The sequence below is a fragment of the Tachypleus tridentatus genome, chromosome 2 (assembly GCF_004210375.1).
Source record: "Tachypleus tridentatus isolate NWPU-2018 chromosome 2, ASM421037v1, whole genome shotgun sequence".
In the NCBI taxonomy this organism is placed as follows: domain Eukaryota; kingdom Metazoa; phylum Arthropoda; class Merostomata; order Xiphosura; family Limulidae; genus Tachypleus; species Tachypleus tridentatus.
Genome location: NC_134826.1, coordinates 79,366,222 through 79,389,791, shown reverse-complemented (window position 1 = coordinate 79,389,791; position 23,570 = coordinate 79,366,222). Strand labels below are relative to the sequence as shown.

The 23,570-nt window shown below is 36.0% G+C and overlaps 1 protein-coding gene across 5 annotated transcripts in view; it reads left to right on the top strand.

Annotated features, from left to right (window-relative positions):
• Positions 1–6,812: 6,812 nt before the first annotated feature.
• The window catches only part of LOC143244314 (uncharacterized protein F58A4.6), a 41,904-nt gene continuing 25,146 nt past the window's right edge, over positions 6,813–23,570 (top strand). For 2 of the 5 annotated variants that reach the window (XR_013025022.1, XM_076488748.1), the window contains exons 1-2: positions 6,813–7,211; positions 13,759–14,361. Coding sequence is in view for 4 of the 5 variants with exons in the window: in XM_076488748.1 (XP_076344863.1) it covers positions 13,802–14,361 (560 nt within the window). In the remaining variant the exon portion in view is untranslated. Of the gene's footprint in view, positions 7,336–13,260; positions 13,368–13,758; positions 14,362–23,570 lie in introns of those variants that run through there. The other 3 variants (XM_076488749.1, XM_076488750.1, XM_076488751.1) reach the window with 3 other exon arrangements.

The following is a 23,570-nucleotide window of genomic DNA, read 5'->3' as shown; positions in this document are numbered from 1 at the left end:
GGCTCCTCATCTCCACAACCAAGGGCTGACATACGTTGTTCAGTATAATAGGCTCATTATAATTAAATACACTACTTTTAGTTTTAGTCCTAATGGTGCTCTTCTAATTCTCTGAAAGTCATTCTTTACTGATGTATTCTCTGCATGTAAAAGCTTAAGTTCCTCTTGAAATCCTGTTGCTATTTCCCACAGTTTATCCTTCTCTTTATCTATTACTTCTGCTTTAATTAAGATAGCCTCAAACTTCTTCTCCAACCTACAACCTCTACAAACAAATTGTTCATTTTCACTACGAGTAGAAGCTCTATCAACAGTACAAACTGGTCTGAATTTCAAACCAATAATATGTATATAAGTGTTCATGTAATTCCACAGCCATGTGTCATTGAGCTCTAAATTATTTAAATAACTGTGCTAACTCTTTAAACCAATGTACCCATCTAACCATTATTATAAATTGGTCAATTTTAATGAAACTCAAAATAACACAAACCAGTTTCATAAGATAATATTAGGTTGGCACTCCCTTGGATTTCAGTGCTGCTTCACACCGATGTGGCATGGTTTCAATGTGTTTGTGCAGATATTCCTGAGTGACTGACTGCCATCCTTTTTTGAGTACTTCAAAAATCATCTTTCATGTTCGGCTGGCAGTCTTTTGTTGATCAGTTTAACTCTTTTGTCTAAACTTCTTTTAACGACTCCACAATTGCAGAGAAATTTGTTTGATCATTTTGTAAGCTAACTGTAATAAAAAAGATCTGAGAAGCTACAACAGGTACACAACACCTTTTATGAGAATATGTAACTAAAATTATTAAAAGTTCAGGAATTTACGAAAGCTACTGTTAAAATTAGGATTTAAGAAATTATTTGAAGAGATCTCGTCGAGTGCATTCTAAAAAATTTGTAGTTTTTTCACATTTTTCTGATATATAATAAACTATATAACAAATTAATAACATTTTCAAGGGGACCACTCTTGCACATATATATAATCTTTTACACATTTACAAATCTCTAGACATGTTCCATTATTTTCCCTACAGTTCAACCTCCCAAATACCAATACGTAAGAAGTCCAACCTCTTCAAGCCCAAGACATTTACAAAGAGAATGGCACTCTGACAAGTAAACCAAATACTGGAGCACCAGAAGCCTCAACAACAAGAGCTGGGGAGACATCTGAGGAATGGGAATCTCGACAATTCAAAAGCTGAATATTCACTGCAGCACCAAGGGCTGAGAAAACACCTGAACATTATACATCTTGAAAAGTTAGAGACTGAATAGCTACTGCAACAGCAAGGACTGCGAACATACCTGAACACCGTCGAATTCAACAACTCAAAAACTGCAACCAGAGCCAATGAAGCACCACAACAAAGAAGGAAGCGCCAAAGACAAAATTAACATGCTGCTGTTGCAAGAACAATAAGAAATAGCCCTCACTGGAACAGAGCTGCTTTAAATTACCAACCTGAGATGGATTACTAGTCTAGTGTATCAATAAAATCTCTGTCAGTTACTTTCCAAATGTGTTGTTGAAAAGTGGAAAGACGAATCCAAGGGAACGTACTGTAGTGATGGAACAGTTAAGCTTAGCCTTGTAGAGGACCCTCTCAGCCACTGAAATATTTGGTTTCTGGCCAAACTCATGAAGCAAAACACTTCCTGGTCAACATCAGGAAATACAATTTTTGTTTTCAAATGACTTTTTTTGTGCAACGCATGAGAGGGTAAAGGCAGAAATTATGCCCACTATCAAAGCCCAAGGTTAAGTCTATCATCAAATCATATTCATTCACTCACTGCCTGGCAAACAGCCCACATTTGTCCAGACTTATTTCATGGGAGATGAAGGTAGCAATTCAACCAGCGATACAGCAATGCTCCTGGTGTCCAACAATATATTATCTTTCCTCTCTCTCAGAGACATTCCACCAACACATTTCATTGATCAGAAGTTTCCAACACTGAGCTTAACAAGTCACCCCCAATGATTACCAGGCTTTAATCAGTGCAGACAGGGAGCCTATGGAGGGGATGAAAGGTAATTCAATGCCCCAACCTGTGATAAAGTCGCTGCTATTATGATGGATGAAGAGCATGGTAAGGAAACATTGTTCTTTGATAGCATGACAACACCATCAAACGAGATCATGCAACAAATAGGGCCTATGATGCCTTACAATATCCCATGATCTTGTGGCAAGATGGTTATCACTTACAGATCTCTAAAATTATCAAAGAAACAGACCGAGCTCATCCTAACAAAACCATGTCCTCCAAGTACTTCTATTCCTTCGTGATCATGGAGAGAGAAGGAGTAAACCATATTTTAAGGTGCACCTTTTTTACCAGTATGTTATGGACAAGTATGCCAAAACTGTGAGTGAACACCTTCATTACATTCACCTATATCAACACTCTTGCTGTAGAAAACTACGTTCATCTCAGGGATGCTGTCAGTGCCGATGGAGGTGCAGATGCGCGGGATGTGGGGAAACTGGTTATGTATATTGTATAATTGGATCAATGGCAGGCAATATGGCAGGCCCAATGTCTTCATCACTTTCACTTGCAATCGAAAATAAAAGGAAATCCAAGTTGAATTTTATCCAAACAAAAAGCCAATAGAGAGACATTATATCATTTCCAGGGTGTTTAAACTAAAAACTGATAAACTGATGAGCTTGATCAGTTACAAAGAATGGTGGTATCATTGGGAAGACAAGATATAACTTGTACACTACTGATTCGCAAAAACATGACTTTTCTCATGCTCATAGCTTGGTATGGTGAAAGGAAAATATTAATGCAAGTAAGCTTGACACATTTATCAATGCTGAGTTACCTGACTCTGAGAAAGACCTTTGCCTATATGATATGGTCTGTAAATGGCCTATGTGGGGAACTCAATTCATATTTACCTTGTATGCAGGACTGCAAGTGGACCAAGAAGTATCACAGTGACTTATTGCAAGAAACTTAGATAGGACATGTTGTATATCTTCTACAACATTGCAGAAAACCTGAAGTTGGTGGTTTTTAAACAACGCTCAGACCTGGTGCTAACTCTGAAATGAAGGTTGGCATCAAGTTAATCGTTCCTAGATTTTTGATAAACTTATCACCATGTATAAAGGCATCCTTTCCACTTTAGGAGAGGAATTGAAGCAAAAAGTGTTCCGAAATATGCAACAACATTTCCAAGACGTTATCTGGCTGTGAAAGAGGGCTCTTTTGGCTCCTAATAATAATGTTGTTGACAGAATAAATTCCTAGATTTTTGATAAACTTATCACCATGTATAAAGGCATCCTTTCCACTTTAGGAGAGGAATTGGAGCAAAAAGTGTTCCGAAATATGCAACAACATTTCCAAGACGTTATCTGGCTGTGAAAGAGGGCTCTTTTGGCTCCTAATAATAATGTTGTTGACAGAATAAATTCCAGATTTTTGCAGAAATTATCTATAAAGAACAAATAATTCAAATCCATTGACTCAATTTTGAATGCTAATAAAGTTATTCATTTCACTATCCAGTGGAATTCTTGAATTCCTTACAACTCCCAGGTGTTCCATCAAACAATTTGATACTACAAATTGAGGTATTTATCATGCTTTTGAGAAACTTGGACTCACCTAGGTTATGCAGTGGCACAAGATTTTGGTGAAAGAATTACCTTCTCATGTCAACAAATCTACAATCATTATAAACAATTTTAAAAGTGAAGAGTTCTTTCTTCCTATCACTACAAATAGCACAACCGTTGAATTCAGGAGACTTCAATTATTCATCCAACTCAGCTTTTCAATGTCCATTAACAAAGTTCAAAGATAATCAAAGCGGGTGGACTAAATTTGGCAGCTTCTTACTTTTCTCGTGAGCAGCTTTATGTTTGATGCTTTCACATAGGCAATGACAAACATTTACATTATTTTGCATCAAAATATAAGTCCAGGAATATTGTTTACAAAGAGATTCTTTTATGTGGTTATTTAATCTTGAGTATTAGTGTTCGTGTATGTATGTGCTATGAATTTAGGAAATATAAAAGTTTTAAAATAAATATGTTTTACTCATTTCCTTTTGACTGTCATTTCTCAATTCTTTCGCCGAGTAATGCCAAGTACGTCTGCTAGTTTTCAAATACTCTAATATTTTAGCCCTAATTACTTCTTAAAATATACGAACAACAAATATTTTATTACCAAGTTTTCAATTAAAATATAATGGCTTGGTATTTTACATTATATTTATAACTATCCTAATATTACGCTGAAAAACAAGTTTTAAACACTTTGAAGGCACAATATTTTCTAAATTTATATTTTGTTTCTATTATAGATTATTTTTATAATATTTATTACATTTTGTAACTCAGTTTAGCCAGGCATAGCGAGGTGGGTGAAAGCGTTCGACTCGTAATCTGAGGGTCGAGGGTCCGATCCCGGTCGCACCAAACATGTTCGCCCTTTCAGCCGTGGGGGCGTTATCATGTAACGATCAATCCCACTATTCGTTGGTAAAAGAGTAGCCCAAGAGTTGGCGGTAGGAAGTGATGACTAGCTGCCTTCCCTCTAGTCTTACACTGCTAAATTAGGGACGGCTAGCGCAAATAGCCCTCGAGTAGCTTTGCGCGAAATTCAAAACAAACAAAAACAAACAGACGGTCAATCCCACTATTCGTTGGTAAAAGAGTAGCACAAGAGCTTGGCAGTGGGTAGTGATGACAAGCTGCCTTCCCTTTAGTCTTACACTGCTAAATTAGGGATTTGTTTGTTTTTTTTAATTTCGCGCAAAGCTACTCGAGGGCTATCTGAGCTAGTCATCCCGAATTACAACCACCCACTGCCAACTCTTGGGCTACTCTTTTACCAACGAATAGTGGCATTGCCCGTCACATTATAACATCCCCAGGGCTGAAAGGGCGAGCATGTTTGGTGCGACTTGGATTCGAACCTGCGACCTTTGGATTACGAGTCAAACGCCTTAACCCACCTGGTCATGCTAAACCACTAAATTAGGAACGGCTATCGCAGATAGCCCTGATGTAGCGTTACGCGAAATTCAAAATAAAACAAACAAAAACAAAGACTCAATTTAATCTAAAATATTTGTATTGGTTTGTGATTTTCGACAAATTATACACTGCTGTCCAAAATCTTAAGGCCAAAGAACATAAAAAAAATGCATTTTGCGTTGTTAGACTCAACCACTTATTTGAGTAGAGCTTCGAAAGATGAAAATAAGAAAAGGGAAAATAAAAATAAAAAACTTTTCTAGCATTTAATAGGGAAATTAGCCTAAATTAGTCAAAAGTTAAAGACCAGACTGAAACGAAGCGTTAATCGGTAAACACGTAAAAAAATTTAGTCATTTGTGTTCAAGCATTAGTGTTGTCAACATCTCCCATTGACATCTCCTGTATTACATTGGGTAAAAACATGGCAAAGGCTAAAAGGTTGACAGAGTTTGAACGTGGCAGAATTGTCGAGCTGTAAAAGTACGGTCTCTCTCAAAGTGCCATCGCTGGTGAGATTGGGCGTAGTAAAACTGTTTGTTGCAAATTTCTTAAAAGACCTTGAGGGATACGGAACGAGAATTTCAAGTAGTCAGCCCAAGAAAATTTCGCCGGCGTTGAGCAGGAGGATTCGACAGATAATCCGGCAAAACACCAGCCGATCGTCGAACCAGATTAATGCTCTTGCGGACGCAAAATGCACCTCAAGAACAATAAGACGGCATCTACGAGAGAAAGGCTTTAAAAACCGTAAACTTCTTCAAAGGCCACGCCTCCTTCCACACCACGAAACAGCTCAGTTAAACTTTGCTGAGAAGCACCAAACATGGGACGTAGAAAAGTGGGAAAAGGTTTTATTATCCAATGAGAAAACATTTAACCTGGATGATTCAGATGGCTTTCAACGTTACTGGTACGATAAGGATATCTCACTGGAGACATTTTCGACACGACACAGTGGATGAGGTTCCATCATGATCTGGAATGCTTTCTTCTTCCATGGAACAATGGAGCTTCAGGTTATACAGGGACGTCAAACAGCAGCTGGCTACATTGGCATGTTGGAGAGAGCGTCCTTATTGACTGAAGGCCCTCGCATGTCTTAAAATGACTGGATCTTTCAGGAGGTCAACGTTGCAATTCACAATGCCCACAGGACAAAGGACTTATTCATGGCGAATAACGTGATTATTTGGACCACCTAGCGTGTTCGCCCAAACTTAACCCCATTGAAAATTTTTAGGGGGTGGATGGCAAGGGACGTCTGTAGAAATGGACGTCAATTCCAAACAGTGCATGATCTTCCTGAAGCCATCTTCACCACTTGGAATAACATTCCAGCCAGCCTTCTGCAAACGATTATATCGACCATGCCAAAGCGAATGCTTGAAGTTATTCGCGATGACGGTCGTGCAACGCACTACTGAGACCTCTTGTTTGGCATTTTCTACCCTGTTTAGGACTTCATTTTGGTATGGTCTTAAACTTTTGGCCAGCTAGTATTTAGGATAATTTCATAGTGTTCACATTTTCCCTATTAAATGCTAAAAAGTTTTTATTTTTATTTTCCCTTTTATTATTTTCATCTTTCAAAGCTCTACTTAAATATGTGGTTGAGTCTAACAAAGTAAAATGCATATTTTTACTTTATATTCATTGGCCTTAAGATTTGGGCTAGCAGTGTATCTATATACCAAAGATTAAGTTTATTTATCGCCAATTTAATATATTAAATATTCAAGGTAATGTTTCCTGGTGTCACTTTTAGAAATTATTGTAACTTTATGATTTCCCATTTCCATATTTAAACGTTTCTTAAGTTTTGTATGTTAAACTTCAAAGTTAAATTTTTGACGATGTTATATGGTATTTGAGAAGCGACGTTAATTGTACTGGTTCTGACATGTAGAGAATTTCTGTTTTAATAAGTTTTGTTTGAGTTTTATTTAATAAGTACAAACAGTAACAATGAAATTATGGAATAACTCAATAAGTGGGTGGCCAGAATGAGATTAGCTTTTAGTGTTAAGAGGAAAATTGTAAAATAAGGGTTGGGTTTAGAGTTTTACATTTTCCAAGGGCAGGCGTGAAAGGATACCATCGAAGAACGATGTGGTTCGTTATTATCTGTGTCAGTGTATGTGATAGTAGTTTACGGTATAGCCCGTTAAAAGTGACGGGGTAAGTATTACCACTCTTACCTCATAGTAACCTAACCTTACCTAACCTCGCCTATCCCAACTAACTAAAATTTTGCGACATCTTGCTTAACCAACAAAAGTGCGGTCGAGACAGTCAAACTTCGGTAAATTATTTTGTGAGCCAATTAAAATTAAGATTATTTATGAGATAAATTCATACCACATTCATAGGAAAATTATTGGTAGAAAACAGTTAGATTAAAAACTTGTTAAAAAATCCAGTGTGTTTTGATAACCTTATGTTCTAACTGGCTTTTAAGTTGCGCTCAGCAACAAGAGTATAACTTAACTTACTGAAAGTATAAAATGAAATGTATATTTAACAAAATTAGAAAAAATATTTGTGATTTCTTAATTTAGAGTCCATTGATTAAAGAGGTTTGTTTTGTATTAAAAACGTTGATGAAATAACAGAAAATAACTTAATTCAGAAATAATTTAAGTTTAGCATTGAACCGATATTTTTACTTTCATGACAAATTTTATACACTTGTCTTTATACTATGTGATCCCACACTACATTTTTACTTTAGGCTTATTATAATGACATTTTAAAAAGTGTTTGGGCACTTTTCATCATGATCCCTTCACATTCCTGTCACTGAAATCATAATAGGCAGATGGTAATCAAACTGTTCTATATGGACAAGTTAAGTTTGGCTTTTATGACCCATATTTTGAAAAATCTAAAGAACTGAGGTATGGCATACTGGCTGTTTGTTCTATAGGTTAGATTTCTTGAAACAGGAAGATGGGTACTAAAAATAATTATGCCATAATGTACTTCCAACGTAGTTAAGAGGACGATATAATGTATGACTCACCTTTAAACTTGGGGTTAAATGACCCAAGCTATTGTATGTTACTCATAGTATCATTATTAAACTTTAAAAATTACATATTTTTCATTTCAATTATTCAAGTTTTTGTATTATGAATTTACTGTTTAAGTTCAAGAACTTTTAATTCAATAATGTAATCTTGACACAACTTCAAAATACCTAATTTAAGAGTATAGCCTTGATACAAGAAGTTGTAAAAGAGGACCAGAAGAGAAAAAATAATTAACTTTGAACATTAAACCAAAGAATCTATTTGATTATACAATATACAGTGATTAGTTATAAGTTACAACACTTTGAGTTTCAAGAAATAACTAATCTGTTGTATATATACTATAACATCTATCATATCAGTTTTTATTTCTTACTTGGTACCAGGTGACAAGATTACAGTTTAGCCTAAGGCTATTATTTGTTCTTCACAAAACATCTGATCAACTTATTTTACCTGAAGTGACACCAATTTTTATATAGTTCTATATTATAAGTATTGTAACACAAACATAACCAGGTATCAGTCATTGTCTGTCTTTAAACATAATATTACCCTTTTTACTAATGGGGTGAATGCAGCCATTATACATGAACAAACCTAACAGAAACTGTGAAAGTTTAACTAAGGGAGAAAAATGTAAGTATGAGCATAGTAATAATCAAAAACTAAATGAATACTACCTCACACTCATCAGTCTCTATCTGAAGAAGTGGTAAATTTAATCACTTGTTACAGAAACACCAATTTTCCCTTACACTTTTTCATTGAAACTGATACTAGGAGCCACATTTGGTGTTGTCAAGATAACTACAATATTTTAGTTTGGTTTACTCAAAATTTCTGAACTGGTTCAATGTAGAGCAACAACATAAAACTTGTGTATGACATGTTACTCCTCAGTGGCTCAGCAGTAAATCTGAAGGCTAGTACTGTTAAAAACTGAGTTTCATACCCTTATTAGGTACAGTACAGATAACCTATTGTGTGGTTTCATGCTTAACAAGAAACAAAAAAAAAGATGTTACATATTACTCTTTTCTTTCCTGGATGTGGTTAAGCCTACTAGAACAGTATTGAAACAAAGAGTAGGTTACATGTTCTTGGCAGGAGGGAGTCCTTTAAGACATGTATTTGATGCAGTGCTTTGGTCATAGCATTGTTTGATTTATATTTGGTTGAATATCAGCAGCACTTGTATTATGTAAAGTTTCTTTATCTGCATTAATAAAGAAATATAGTAGCTCATAGTGGAAAACAAGTTTTGTTAAGAGTTGATACATATTTCCCCTTTATCACCATTTTTCAGACCTTTTAGTTCATCACTTGTTGTGCCAAATGTTTTGCAATTTCTTTGGTTCTATCTATATGGAAGTAAATTTAGCAGTAAATTCTTTCATCACAGAGGATACAGGAGAGATTATGATATAACAAAGTCATCCACTTGAAACATACTAGCTGTCTTTTGTAGGACCATCTGTGTTGCTTCTGGGATATTTTGAAATTATCTTGCTTTGTGCATTATGTTTTATAGTTCTGCTATGTATTCTTTGATTGTTCTGAGCTTGGTTTGGTTCTCGGCTGTTTTCAAGACAATGTGATTTATTATCCTAAATCTATCTTGCAGTTCATGAATATATGTACTAATAGGGAAAGAAATGTCAGGTAGATGAACATGCAGTTTTTATGGGCAGTTGCAGATATCATCTCTCTAGTGTTTCTTTTTACTCTGTAGTGTTTGAGTAGATATTGTAGGTTATTACATGTATCTAAATCAAAAATAGCTTGACTGTAAAAAAAAAAAAAAATGAAGCACAAGCAAGAAAAAGTTGTTTGCTATACAAACAATGGCTAAAAGAATTGATATCAAAATGCATCCAAGGCAAAAATATTACTGGTTACATTGTTCAAAATTGGTTCCAAGAAAAATGACTATATTCTTAGTTTAGAATTATTTTATCATCTTTGTCAATTTTGTTAATGATAGAACAAGTATAAGTAACTTCTCCCTTGGCTGTTTTTGTATATGATTGTGTATGTTAACATTGACAAAGAAGAATAAAAAAGAGAGGCCAAATGTTATATATATATATATTTCTCTGTTAATCTGGTATTATGTACAAACAAGCACAAGAGAAAGCTCAACTAAATACCAGAGATAAATGTATCATAATTTTAAAAAATGAAGGAATACTACTTCAAAGTTGCTTGTATTGCCCAATATAAAAGTGAAATCTCTAGTACTGCTGTTTTTCTTATGCTGCTCTCGTCCAGTTCTCCTGTCTTTCTTATTACTTACAAATACACCATTCCACCTAAAAAATATCAAAACAAAAGTAAAGGAAAAAACCCCATGGAAATTTTAACAATTTCTCACGTGAGGGGACGAAGAGGAACTACAACGTTCTTGAACACCCCAGTTGGAGAGAGAAATCTTATGATCTTTCTCTCTCTAAACTAAACCCCTGCCACGTTAGTTTGCGTTTGCTGCTGTTTTTGATCCACCTTTAAATTATGGATTAAATATAATAAAAAAAGAGGATCAAAATTACTGTAGATATTTATAAAGATAATAGGAAAAATTAGGTTCCCATGGCATCTTGAAATCTAAATGTTCTTTACTTAAAGGTATAGCATTCTCAATCCAAAAACAAAGAATTGTCTTGTTTTGTTTGATACTATATCAATTTGAAAATTCCGAGCAGAACTTTGGAATATTGGTGCGTGCGTGCATGTGTGTGTGTGTATATATATATATTAGTTTGTTATAACCTAAAAAAAGGCAAACAAGAATAAATTAAAAATATAATAAACAAAAGATGCTGCACTAACTAAAAAGATCCCAGGATACAAGCTATAATTTGGAATATAAAATGTACCCTATATTTTGGAAGTGACTGAAAAGTAGGACCTACATTGTGGTGGGTATACACCATCTATCAATCTTAACCTCCATTCTCCAGTAACATAAAGGAGTAACTATAGATATAGAAATTAGGAGAGCAAGATATGAGTGCTCAAGCTCACAACTTTCCACATTCATATCACCCTTCACTGCCTGCAGACAGTTGTGGGAGGGTGATTGCTCTCCAAAGTAAAGAAGAAAAAATTAGTTGAAAAATAAGAATAACAAAAATATGGTACTGCCATTTGGGAGTAAGTTAGTTAAAAACTTACATCTTGAAATCAGCATTCCAACCCCTATTACAGTAGAAAGGCATATATATTTTTTTTCAAGTAAGAAATGTATGGTCAAGAGAATAATTTAAAAAATTATAACTCAAAAAGTAGATTGAACACCATCTTGATTTTTTTTGTAGATCATATTCAAAGACGTAAGAATATATGGTAAAAATCTGAAAAGGCTGAATAACTGGTGACATGGTCAAACTGTGGCATGAAGTAGGGCTATTTTAAGCTAAATCTTAAAAAGTTGCATGCAACTAACTTTTTTTACAGGAAATCTAATAGACCTTTAATTACAACAATTGCTGATTTATCAACTGATATGTTACAGGAAATAGGAAAACAAAATTCAGCTTTGTATCATATTAAGTCTTAGAGCTATGGCTCATTGAATAAACCAATGTTTTTTTACAATTTTGGGTTTTCAGGTGATTTTACAGCCTCACTATGCAAATCCTAAGAGAGGTAAACTTGGTTTGAGACCATTTTTGAATTCTGCGAGATTAATTCAGTCAGTGTTGCAAATTTCAGCCCTCTATCACCATTACTCTTGCAGCTTTAAGCAGCGAAAGTTGTCTGAAAATGAATTTGTCAAAAATAAAAAAAATTAAATTTTACAGGGCTGTAACTCAAAAACTATTAGAGATATTGATGTAATATTTGACAGTTTTTCATTATATGGGTAGATGGGCACATGTGAAATTTTTCAAGGCATCCTGAAAGGGTCACCTGGAAAAGTTTCCAAAATCTGGATGATTTGACATGGAATGACCCGTAGGTAACAATAGTATCACTACAATGAATGATAGCAGAATAATTTTATTTGTAATACAAAGTTATGCCAATTGGATAAATGTTTTGATGTGATTCTCCAAGTTCATTTGAGCATTTAATATTGTTACAACAATTCTAAATGAGACTAGGACTCGTGAAGTTAGAATCTTATGTTTGTAATGAGAAATATTCCAGTCTTATAAAAGCCTTGAATGATTAAGTAAAATGTGTATCATAAATAAAAGTCAGTGTAACATGTAGTTCTTCAAGGCTGTCCTTTCACATCAACACTTGAGAAAAGAATATTCATATATGATTACTTACTTCCTCTTACAACTATTCATGATTTGACTACCCTTTAGTATGCAGGTGGTTCAGCTGCATTAAAGCATGCAAATTAGCATACAAAAGCCATCCATCAACTGAAGTGTGACAACTTCTACCACAGCTGACTCTCTCTATACAACTGAACCAAATCTTTACTTTTTTAAAATTTGACATGATGGTGTTAAGACATAGTGCTTGATTTCAAACATTTATTTTTTAGGATATTTTAAACATATTCAGTGTATTCTTTATAATCCAGTATCTAGTTGATTTTTTTATTTTATTGTGAATTCTGTTTCTTAATTACCAGTAATCAGGCAATATTTTTCAACTTCAAAACAGAATCTCAGAAAAATTTATCAACTAAATTATTATTAAAAATAAATCATGGTGTTCACAAAAAATTAACAACACAGTATTAGAATTAATAAAGAGGCTAATGTTTCAGAATTTTGTTGTAAGAATATTTAGATATAAGTAGTAATTAAACTGCTGATTTCAAACATTGTGAGAAAAATGTTTGTTAAATAATTCTGTTTGTTTTGATGTAAAATAATGCAAAAGCATTAAAACATTTAAATATATTGTATCTTACATGAATTTAAAATTACTTTTTATTTCATTCCTTGTTATCAATAACCTAGACACTGAAATATAATGTTAAATTTACATAATTTAAGATAACTTACCAATAATTTGTAAATGAAGATCATTTGAGAAATACTTAGTAAAAAAGTTGATAGATGATAACTTCTTGCAGAGTTACAGGACATACACAGAGAATGTGTGTACATGAAAGTCACTTTTACACCAGTTACTTTAAAATAATAACTTTTTGTAATAACAAGCATTATTGTTGGTAGATAGTTTTGTAGATTATAATATAGTCACTTACAATTTTGATTTACAGGATAAATTGAATAACTAGTTTACAATTAAAAAAACATTGAGATATAGAACCACAGCAAAAACAACTTGTTCTTAACTAAGGATGAAAGGTTAGAAAAATCAGAAGGTATGTAGATGGCATGATCTCTTTTTTTTTTCTTTTTTTTTATTCTAAACTAGTAGTCACATGATCATGGATTTTGTATATATATATACAGCACACAACAACTTTTTTCACACTCCTGAAGATAATGTGAAATAATGTTGAAACATTTAGAATGACTTTTACAGCAGTTGATCAGTTTAAATAAAGATTTTAATTGTGTGTTATAAAATATTGTTTGTTTCTGGATTTTAATATTTTAGTCTACATTTTAGTATATTGGTTAATTTTTCAAGTTAAATGTTATATAACAAAAATGCTTTTATTTTATTATTTTTGTTAATTCTAAAATTAACTAAATATTAAATAAATTATGATTTCAGTGTTTTATGAAAATTCTGTATATTTCTTCCAGTTATTGTTCATCCAAATGAATCAAGAAAATTGTGATAAAGGATATGAACAGTAGTTGCAGTATGAAGCATAAAGAAGAAAGTGAATTCTTTTCGACTACTACAACTTTGTTGTTAAAGATCTCACTACATAATACAGACATAAGGAATAATGGAATATACTTTCTTACACAAAACGTCTTTCTAAGTGATACACAACTAAAGCATTATTTAAATAATGCTTCTAGGAATTTGGAAGAAGGTTCAGGTGTGATTGTTGAAGAGGACCATGAACAGGATTTCTTGCTTGTTAGTTATGTGTCTCATTCATCGATAGACACGTTCAACTACTATAAAGACTTCTGTTGTTGCTACCAATCACTTGGTATCTGTTTAAGATCGTTAACCTTAAATATGGATGTAAATATGGTATGCTATTGTTTGAAAGAGTTGGAAAATTCAGCATGTTATCGCTGTAGAGTGATTGGAAACATATATGCTACATACAGAACAAAGAAGAAAAAAATACCATCATTACTTTGTAGCATTTGTAATTCATTTGTAAAAGTTTTGAGTTTATCTGTTGAGGTATCATGGCTAAAAAAACAACCTATGGATAAAATTTGGTAAGTTATATGTATTTGTCATATTATTAGATGCTTAGGAAAACTGGGAACTGGTATTTAAAGTAAAATTTCAAATAATGGTAATATGTGTATTATAAAATCTAATGATACTTTAAAACTGCACATAAAACTTTGTGCAAGTTTCTTGTGTTTTTTATGAAACTGTTGTAATTTTTGCAGCATTAATCAAAATGATTTGAACTTTGATTAAATGTGTTCATGTAATTTCTTTAAAAGGTACAAAATCAGCTATGGTTTTTTTACTTAAGTATGTACCTCTATTTCTGCTTCAAATATGTATATATATGATTAAAAATAGAACAAGTATATATACTGTAACCAACATAATTCACTCTCTAAACCAAAATAAAAAAGAACGACAATAAATCTGTTAAAACTTAGCTATATCTTGTATAGTGAGAAGTAAGGTATACAAAAAAGCAAGTGTATAATGATTGTTTAAACAGTTAAAATATTTATATATTACAACATGTCAACCTGTTTTTTTATAATATCTGTATAATGAGTATTACTTGCACATTGTAATAATTTAAAGACAAGAATGTAGCTAGGTGACTGATGGGCAAATATATGTATTTCATATCTTATATAAGTATAGTACAACCTCAAATAAATCTTGCAATAACGGGCACTTGGATATTTGAGATTAAAGGCAGTGTCTTTAGTCTTTGTCCTTCTAAGAACACTTGAAAAAATGGGCACTTGTCTTTGTATGCCTATATGGTATACAACTAAATTCCAAATATTCCAGAAGGATGATCATTATTCAAACATTTGTGATGTTTATTGGATCGGCTACAGCTAAATAAAGGTTTCACAAATTCAAAGTGCAATTTTATTACTTTGGGGGAATTCTCATTGTAAACACTATAGGATACATTATGTTTTCAGAGCAAGGGTCAAGTCTATTTATTCCTGCACTTGTGCAATGTTGCTCTCAAGTGTATTTTGTTAAGGTGTCAAATAAACAATCTAATGACACAAGCAGTGATCTTAATGTTGAGGTTCTACTGTAGATGTACTTGAGAATAGCTGTAATATTCTATCTACATCAACTGAAATAATGACCTGTAAAAAGACATGAATGGAAACTGCTGTACAATCACATTTTAATTTCTGGTGAGATAATGTGTTATATAAGTTATACATTTTATGAAATTCATTTAAAATAAAATATTTCTACCATATATCTTATTTCTAGGAATCAAACACATATAGAATTTAATGAAGAAAGCATGTTTAGAATTTTGCAAATGTTTCATTGCACTTTATTATCTTTTTACAATTTCTTTTATTGGTTGTCAAAGGTTTTGAAGCAAATATGATTTAAAGCATCACATGTATAATTTTTTTCCTCTGTAATGTTTCACTTTTAATATTTCTAAGGTTTTGTCAGTACTAAACAATGTTAATTCAGTTTAAGTGATTCTGATTTATGTGATATTAAACCACTTAGCTTTAAAGCATTGACTTATCAGTGGTTTCTGTTAGAGCTAGTTGTGGAAACTCCATTGTTTACATGTATTTGAATGTTATGAACCAATCTGTTGAACTAACTGGTATGATTTATGGGCCACCAACCTCATTATTTCAAAGCATTTCTATTATAGCAAATGTTTTGTGTGTAGGATTTCTGATATGTTGACTCACCTTTGTGCACAGCTGTTTTCCTATTGAAGTTGCATTATTCTGTCTTAGAGAGATTCATTCTTCCAATCTTGTGAAACTCCCATTTAAAAAAAAAAAGTACATGAATTTGTGCTTCTGCATGATGATTTATCTTATAGCAACTCTCCACCAATGGGGCTGTGATGTACCTCCCCATTAAAAGGTTCCCTTTGCATTTGTGCATGAAAAGCCTCATTCTTTTCCTTATCAGGGTCATGCCAAGTTGTGTTTGTTTTGCTGAGGCTTGTTGAACAAATCTTTCAACAACTATGTATTTTCAACCTTTCAGTATGAACCTGCAGATTAATGTGAATTCTTTTCCTGTTGATGTTAATACAACTATCACAGTCAATAGTAATTTGGGAAATTCTTTGCTTGTTGAAATGACAGCCATAATATTTTGTGAAAAATTCTACAACTTTTGAAGATGAAGTAGAATAGGATGAAATGGAGTGATTTTCTGATATAATACCTACCTTCTCACATAGTAGCTTTTCTCTAACTTCTGTTCTATAATGTATTGAAAATACATTTTTGACATGGTACATTTCCTCTTTCATAAATAGCTATTCTCTGTATGTGAATTTTTCTTTTTTGTATGCCACAGGCTTTGAGCTTCCACAAACTTTACAATTGACCGATTGAAATGTATCTTGCATGCAAATCATCATGTGACAAATCTACACAAATAAAAGTGCAATACACTCTCCTGAGACATGTCACACCTTTGTTTAATTTTACTGAAACATACCTTCTTATTTGGCAGTGCTCATATAGGGATTGTTTTGTTTTTTTCAAATTTAATCAACTTCAAAAAAAAATTTTAAGTTATAATTCTGAAGTGGATTTTATTTTGTTTTATTTAACAGTTACTGACTTTTCATATAACTTATTTTACTGTTTTAATTGTTTTCATCATACATGTTTGATTTTAAATTTTGCACAATGAATGCAAAAATTCTAATTACTACTTCAAATATCATAAGTTCTAGCACACATGCAAAGAGGCTACAAGAGTAGGGGACTTACCTTTGGATTTATTGACTGTTATCTGTTGTGAGATTGATCACTATATCAGTCAACCTGCTTCTCCCAATCTTGCCCCTGTTCCTCCTGAGCGTGCAAATCTGTTTGAGTCAACGAGGGTTTTGATAGTCTTCTCTGCCATCTGGTTTTGCAGTATCTTTCTATTCTCATATTGTGGCCTAATTCGTTTTTAGGTATGTTCTATTTTATCCATTTCCCTGATTTTGTATGATCCTCATCCTTCTTTGTTACATGGTACCTACTCCCTCAGTATTTGGTTTTCCTTCTCCCCAGATATTAGAGTTTGTGCTGAATATTTTGTTTCTCAAGTGGTTGAGGGTGCCAGCATGCCTTGTCCTCTGTGTGATTTGGATAATTTTGCATTGGTTTACTATGAGGCTGAATGTCTGTTTCTCAACTCTCAACATTTAGAATCATTTTTGCCCCTGTGGGGAGGTAGAACTTGATCTTCATGTTTTTCCACCTTCATCATACTCTATTAATTCTCCTGTAATATTTGTATACTATTCTCTCCTTGTTGAGGATACCCAGAGAGATCCTGAGGATTTTTTGAGTGATTGTCTCTTCCTGATTACCTCCATATTTGTCTTCTTTGACTCTAGCCTTATACACGTGATTTCATTTCTCTGCTGTTTGGATCTTCTGAGGAGGAATGCAGTCTTGTTCCAGATTCATTTGCTGCCTTCATATTTCTGGGGCTTATATATGGTCTTTCTTATTTCAATGGTCTCTTTTCAGGAATATTCCTGAGACTTTTGAATCTGTGTATTGTTGTTGTAACAGCACTCTACTTTTCCTTTGGATTGTTTGTTGCAGTCTGAGCCTATGCATGCTCTTATTACTGTTCCTCATCCAGCTTCTTCTTAGCCTTTACCTCTTCCTCCCTCCTGGGGGGTTTTCATTCTTATCATTTTATTTGATGCAATGATCTCTCAATCCTCTTGTTTTCTAGTGGGTATACCAACAGTGAGATTTTCCTCAATACCAAATTAACTCTGTTTTGGTGTGTGGTTCTTCATCCTCTTGCTTTGGCCATTAATGCCTTTAGTCAGTAGTGGACCAACAAACAGTTGTATGTTTATACTCCCATCCATCTTCACAAGATGAATTTGGTCGTCCATGCCACTCTGTTTTGAGTCCTTTTGACTGCTCCTCACTGGCAAGCAGAACCATGGATCTTGCATTTTTTCAGTTCCAATCTGCCCTTCCATTACTTCTTTCTTACATTCCATTCCTTCTGTGTAAACCTCGGTTACTAGCATTTCATCAGGCTTTACCTATTCTATGTCTTCACACCTGGTTTTCATGTTGCTCCGGTGATGATATCTAGTATGTCCTTAAGGGTAGCTTTTTTTCTTTTTTTTTAAGCTTGTTATATTTACCCTTCCTCTAGGGATGTTTATTAATGTAAGAAGAATGTTTTCACACACTAGACCCCCCTCGGTGTGGATTCCTGTACGTGGTGAGGGGACCTCCCAGGGAAGGTTCTGTTCTATCTGGTTACCTTCTCTGGGATCTAAACATCCACCCACGTGTTTGCCGTACGTGGTGACCCGTGAAGGGGAGGAGAGGATCCTGGTGGTTGAGGAGTCCAACCCTAACACACCACTTTGGCCTCGAATTCCTGTAGACGGGCGGCCTTTGGGTGGCCCCCCCTGGGTCAATCGGCTGGTCCACTTGGGCTAGAGTCAACCAAGTACCAGTGTTGGAAGTTCTCAACGGGTGTTGTGGACATTGTGCCTGATGCTGGTGTTTGGGTATAGTGCTCACGAAACCCTGGCGTTGCTGCATTGTCCTTGCATGACTTTGTAGTGTGTCCCCTTGTAGGGCTCCATGGTGGGTGGGGTCAGTGGGTACCGAAATATTTTCTTTTTCCTATGGATCCTCTAAAAAATTTAAATAAAATTGTAAAAAAACAGTCAATGGGTAGCGACCACGTCTTGAATACTCAGAACAGCAATCTTCAACATCAGTAACACACGTACCTCATTTTCTTATATTACATTCTCTTTCAGAAAAACCTTTAGGGCAAATGTCCCCTTTTTTTATTCAAAAGGGACTAGAGGGACTTGTTGGCTCTCCAAAGTCAGTAAAGAAACTTCAATCTGGTGACATATTGGTTGAAACATCCACATCCCAACACAGTGAACTCCTCTTGAATTCAAAGACAATTGGGGATAAACCTATTGAGGTGACACCCCATGCTACCTTGAATTATTCACAAGGAGTTATTGTTGAAATGGATTTGAAGAACGTTCCCGAGTCAGAGATTCTTGCTGGTCTCTCCACTCAAGGAGTTTCTTCTGTGAGGCGCATCTCCACTCGCCTAGATGGAGTAACACTGCCAACAAATACCTTCGTTTTAACATTTACTTCACCACATGCACCTGCCACCATCAAGGCAGGTTATCTCAATTGCAGGGTTCGGCCATACATACCAAACCCTCTTCGATGTTTCCAATGTCAGAGATTCAGCCACTCAGACATCTTGTCGTGGTTCCCTGACATGTGCTCATTGTGGAGGCAAGGACCACGATGCCTATGACTGTGACATGAACCCACATTGCGTAAACTGCAATGGTTCTCACCCCTCTTACTTTCATTCTTGCCCAAAATGGCTGGAGGAAAAAGAGGTGCAGCGTTTGAAAACGACACATAACATTAGTTATCCTGAGGCTCGGAAATTGCTGTCCACAACTCCATCTTGGACATATGCTGCTGCACTTCATTCCACAACTACAGTGGGAGTGCAGACAGATCTCTCTGTGCCTCCAAGAGAATCGTTTTCAAAACAAATGAAAAGCCTTTTGACCTCCGTGGTTAAAAAGGTTGATGAATCGACTTCCACACTCATCTCTGTTCCTCCCATACCTTCCAACAAACCTCAAGATCCACGTCCTTCAGTTTCAAATACAGGCATTTCTTCTGATACATCTTTTCCTCCCACCACAAGAGACAAAACAATTATTCGTTCGTGTCCTCAGTCACTGGATTCCCCTTCCAATAACAAAACCTGCCCACCCGACCCAGAGCAGGATCCATGGAGGTTGATAGACCTCCTCCGACTAAAGACAGTAAAGAAAAAAAGACGTGGTCGTAAACCGAAGGGTTCTCCAACCACTTCACCTAGCCGTTTTTAAAAATGGCCACCTTGATACAATGGAACTGTCGAGGTTTACGTTCTAATCTGGATGATATCAAAACGCTGATTGCTTCCTACCATCCTGTTTGTCTTTCTTTACAAGAAACATTTCTCAAAACTGCTGATACTGTCTCCATTCGGCAGTTTTCTCTGTACAGAAATGACAGGTTGTGTGATGGTCGTGTACATGGAGGGGTGGCACTGTTGGTTGATCAACACGTGCCCACCCTGTCTTTGTCACTTAACACACCCTTGAAGGCTGTAGCCATCCGTGTTTCCTTGGGTCATACCATCACTGTTTGTTCTCTGTACCTGTCCCCTGGAGAGTCATATGATCAATCAGATCTTGATGCTCTCGTTGAACAGTTGCCATCTCCATTTCTAATCCTAGTAGATTTTAATGGACATCATCCACTCTGGGGAAGTGCTATTATTGATGAGAGGGGCCGATCTGTAGAGCAGATGCTCTCTGATCACAATCTTTCTTTTCAATACTGGTTCTTCCACTTATTTTCATGCACGTAGTCAGTCCTTTACCGCTATTGATCTCTCAGTTTGCTCCCCTTCATTATTCTCCCATTTTTCATGGAGGGTTGACAGTAATCCACTAGGTAGTGATCATTTTCCGATCCTTTGGAGAGAGACTGGCCCGTGGTTCATGCCACCCTACCCACGTGCCCCGGTGGAAGCTGGATCAGGCAGACTGGTCCGCTCTCGCAGAACTTGATCCTGCCATCGTAAATCAGCCATCAATAGACGACTGTGTAGCAGCGGTAACTAACTGTATTACACATGCAGCTGCTCAGTGTATTCCTAAAACCTCGACACGTTTTCCACTATATCCTCGTCCGTGGTGGAATCCTGCTTGACACATAGCACGGAAGGCTCAAAAGCGGGCCTGGGATACTTTTCGTAGATATCCCACACTTTCACACCGGGTTGCTTTCCAACGGGCCCGTGCACATGCTAGGTGGGTAAGACGTCAAAGCCAGAAGGAATCTTGGATTAAGTTCACAACCAGCATATCTTCTACCACCAGTTCCAAGATCATATGGGACAGGATTCGAAAGGTTAATGGGTACTACAATTCTGTCCCCCTCTCGATCTTACTCTCTGGTCAGGAGGTGACTGATGTTCAGAACATCGCTAACACTCTAGGTGAAAACTTTTGCCGGGTATCTAGCACTTCTGCTTGTTCCTCCACCTTCCTGGCCATCAAGACTCGGGCAGAGCGATCACCTCTTTCTTTTCAAACTGACTGTTTCTTTGACTATAATTGTCCCTTTACCCTGGTGGAACTAAAAATGGCCCTTCATCAGTCTGCCAGTACGTCTGTTGGACCTGATGATATTCATTATGACATGCTGCACCATCTATCTCCTGCTTCTCTTGATGTCCTTCTGATTGTTTTCAACCGGATCTGGCAGGAGAATGTTTTTCCTGATGCCTGGCGCCAGGCTATTATTTTACCTTACTCTAAGCCAGGGAAAGATCCCAAGATTCCTTCAAACTACCGTCCAATTGCTTTGACGAGCTGTCTCTGTAAGACATTAGAAAGGATGGTTAATGCTCGTCTTGTTTGGTTCCTTGAATCAAACAACCTCCTCTCGCCCACCCAGTGTGGGTTCCGTCGACAGCACTCCACCACAGACCACCTAATTCGTCTTGAAACATCTATCAGAGAAGCCTTTCTCAACTGCCAACATCTTGTATCAATATTCTTTGACATAGAGAAGGCTTACGACACAACATGGAGGTATGGCGTTTCGCGAGACCTCCATACATGTGGGTTACGTGGCTATCTACCCATGTTTATTAAATATTTTTTAATGGACAGGAGATCCCAAGTTCATGTGGGTTCGACACTTTCCCGTTCTTTTGTACAGGAACTTGGAGTCCCTCAAGGCTGTGTATTGAGTGTTACACTCTTCAGTATAAAGATAAATGCCATCACTGAACAACTCCCTCTCACTGTTGCGAATGGGCTGTATGTCGACGACTTTTACATTTCATGTCAGTCGTCAAACATGAGATATATTGAGTGGCAACTACAAACCGCCCTCAATTGTGTACGGAAGTGGACTCTGGCGAACGGCTTTAATTTCTCTCTCTCCAAAACTGTATGCATGCACTTTTGCCGTCGACGGGGTATTCACCCTGATCCTGAACTTCATATCGGTGAAGTTTTGCTGCCAGTGGTCCCGGAGACCCAGTTCTTGGGCCTTATTTTTGATTGTAAACTGACCTTTATACCACACTTAAAGCAGCTTTGGGTCAAATGCACAAGAGCACTGAACATCCTCTGTGTTCTCTCTTCTACCAGTTGGGGGGCAGATCGCTGTTCAATGTTAAAGGTATATCGTGCTCTTATTAGATCGAAACTCGATTATGGATCAATGGTCTATGGCTCTGCCAGACCCTCGGCCTTAAAGATGCTGGACCCCATTCATCACCAAGGACTTCGACTCTGCACTGGGGCTTTCCGTACCTCTCCAGTTCAAAGTATGTACATTGAATCTCATGAACCTTCTCTACACCTTCGCCGTTTGCAACTATCTTTACAATATACTTCGAAACTTCATTCCTTACCAAAGCATCCCACCTGGAAATGTGTTTTCCTTCCTCGGTGGGCAGTACTTTATCAGAACAGACGATCTGTCTTTGCTCCATTTGGCCTTCGCATCCGGGCGCAATTGGATGAATTGGGTCTGTCCTTGGATAACATTGCAGATTCCACAGGTTGGCCCATCCCACCATGGCTTATTACAGCCCCCAAATGTGACCTTTCTTTCAGTCACCTAAAAAAGGCAGATACTCCAGATTGGAAGTACCATCTTTTATTCAATGAATATCTTTCAAACAATCATTCAGTTCCCATTTATACAGATGGTTCCAAATCAGGTAATTCAGTGGGCTCTGCTATGGTTTGCTATGGGTCAGTAGTTGTGCGCAGAATCCCTTCTACAGCTTCTGTGTTCACTGCTGAACTGTATGCCATATCTCTTGCCCTGGATCATATTGCAGCTGAGCAGTATTCCAACTGCACTATTTATACTTATTTGCTTAGTTCGATACTTGCTTTGGAATCGCTACACGTTAGCTCACATCCTATTCTCGCTGATATTCGAAACCGACTGGCCCATTTCTCATTAGCAGCTACTTCAATCCAGTTTTCTGGATACCAGGCCATGTTGGTATTGGCGGGAACAAGCTTGCAGACATGGCAGCTAAATATGTCTGCTTCAGCACCATCACTTCTATGCATTATTCCGTACATGGACTATGGTGTTGTCTTCAAGGCTCGGCTCTGTGCCAGCTGGCAGTCCACTTG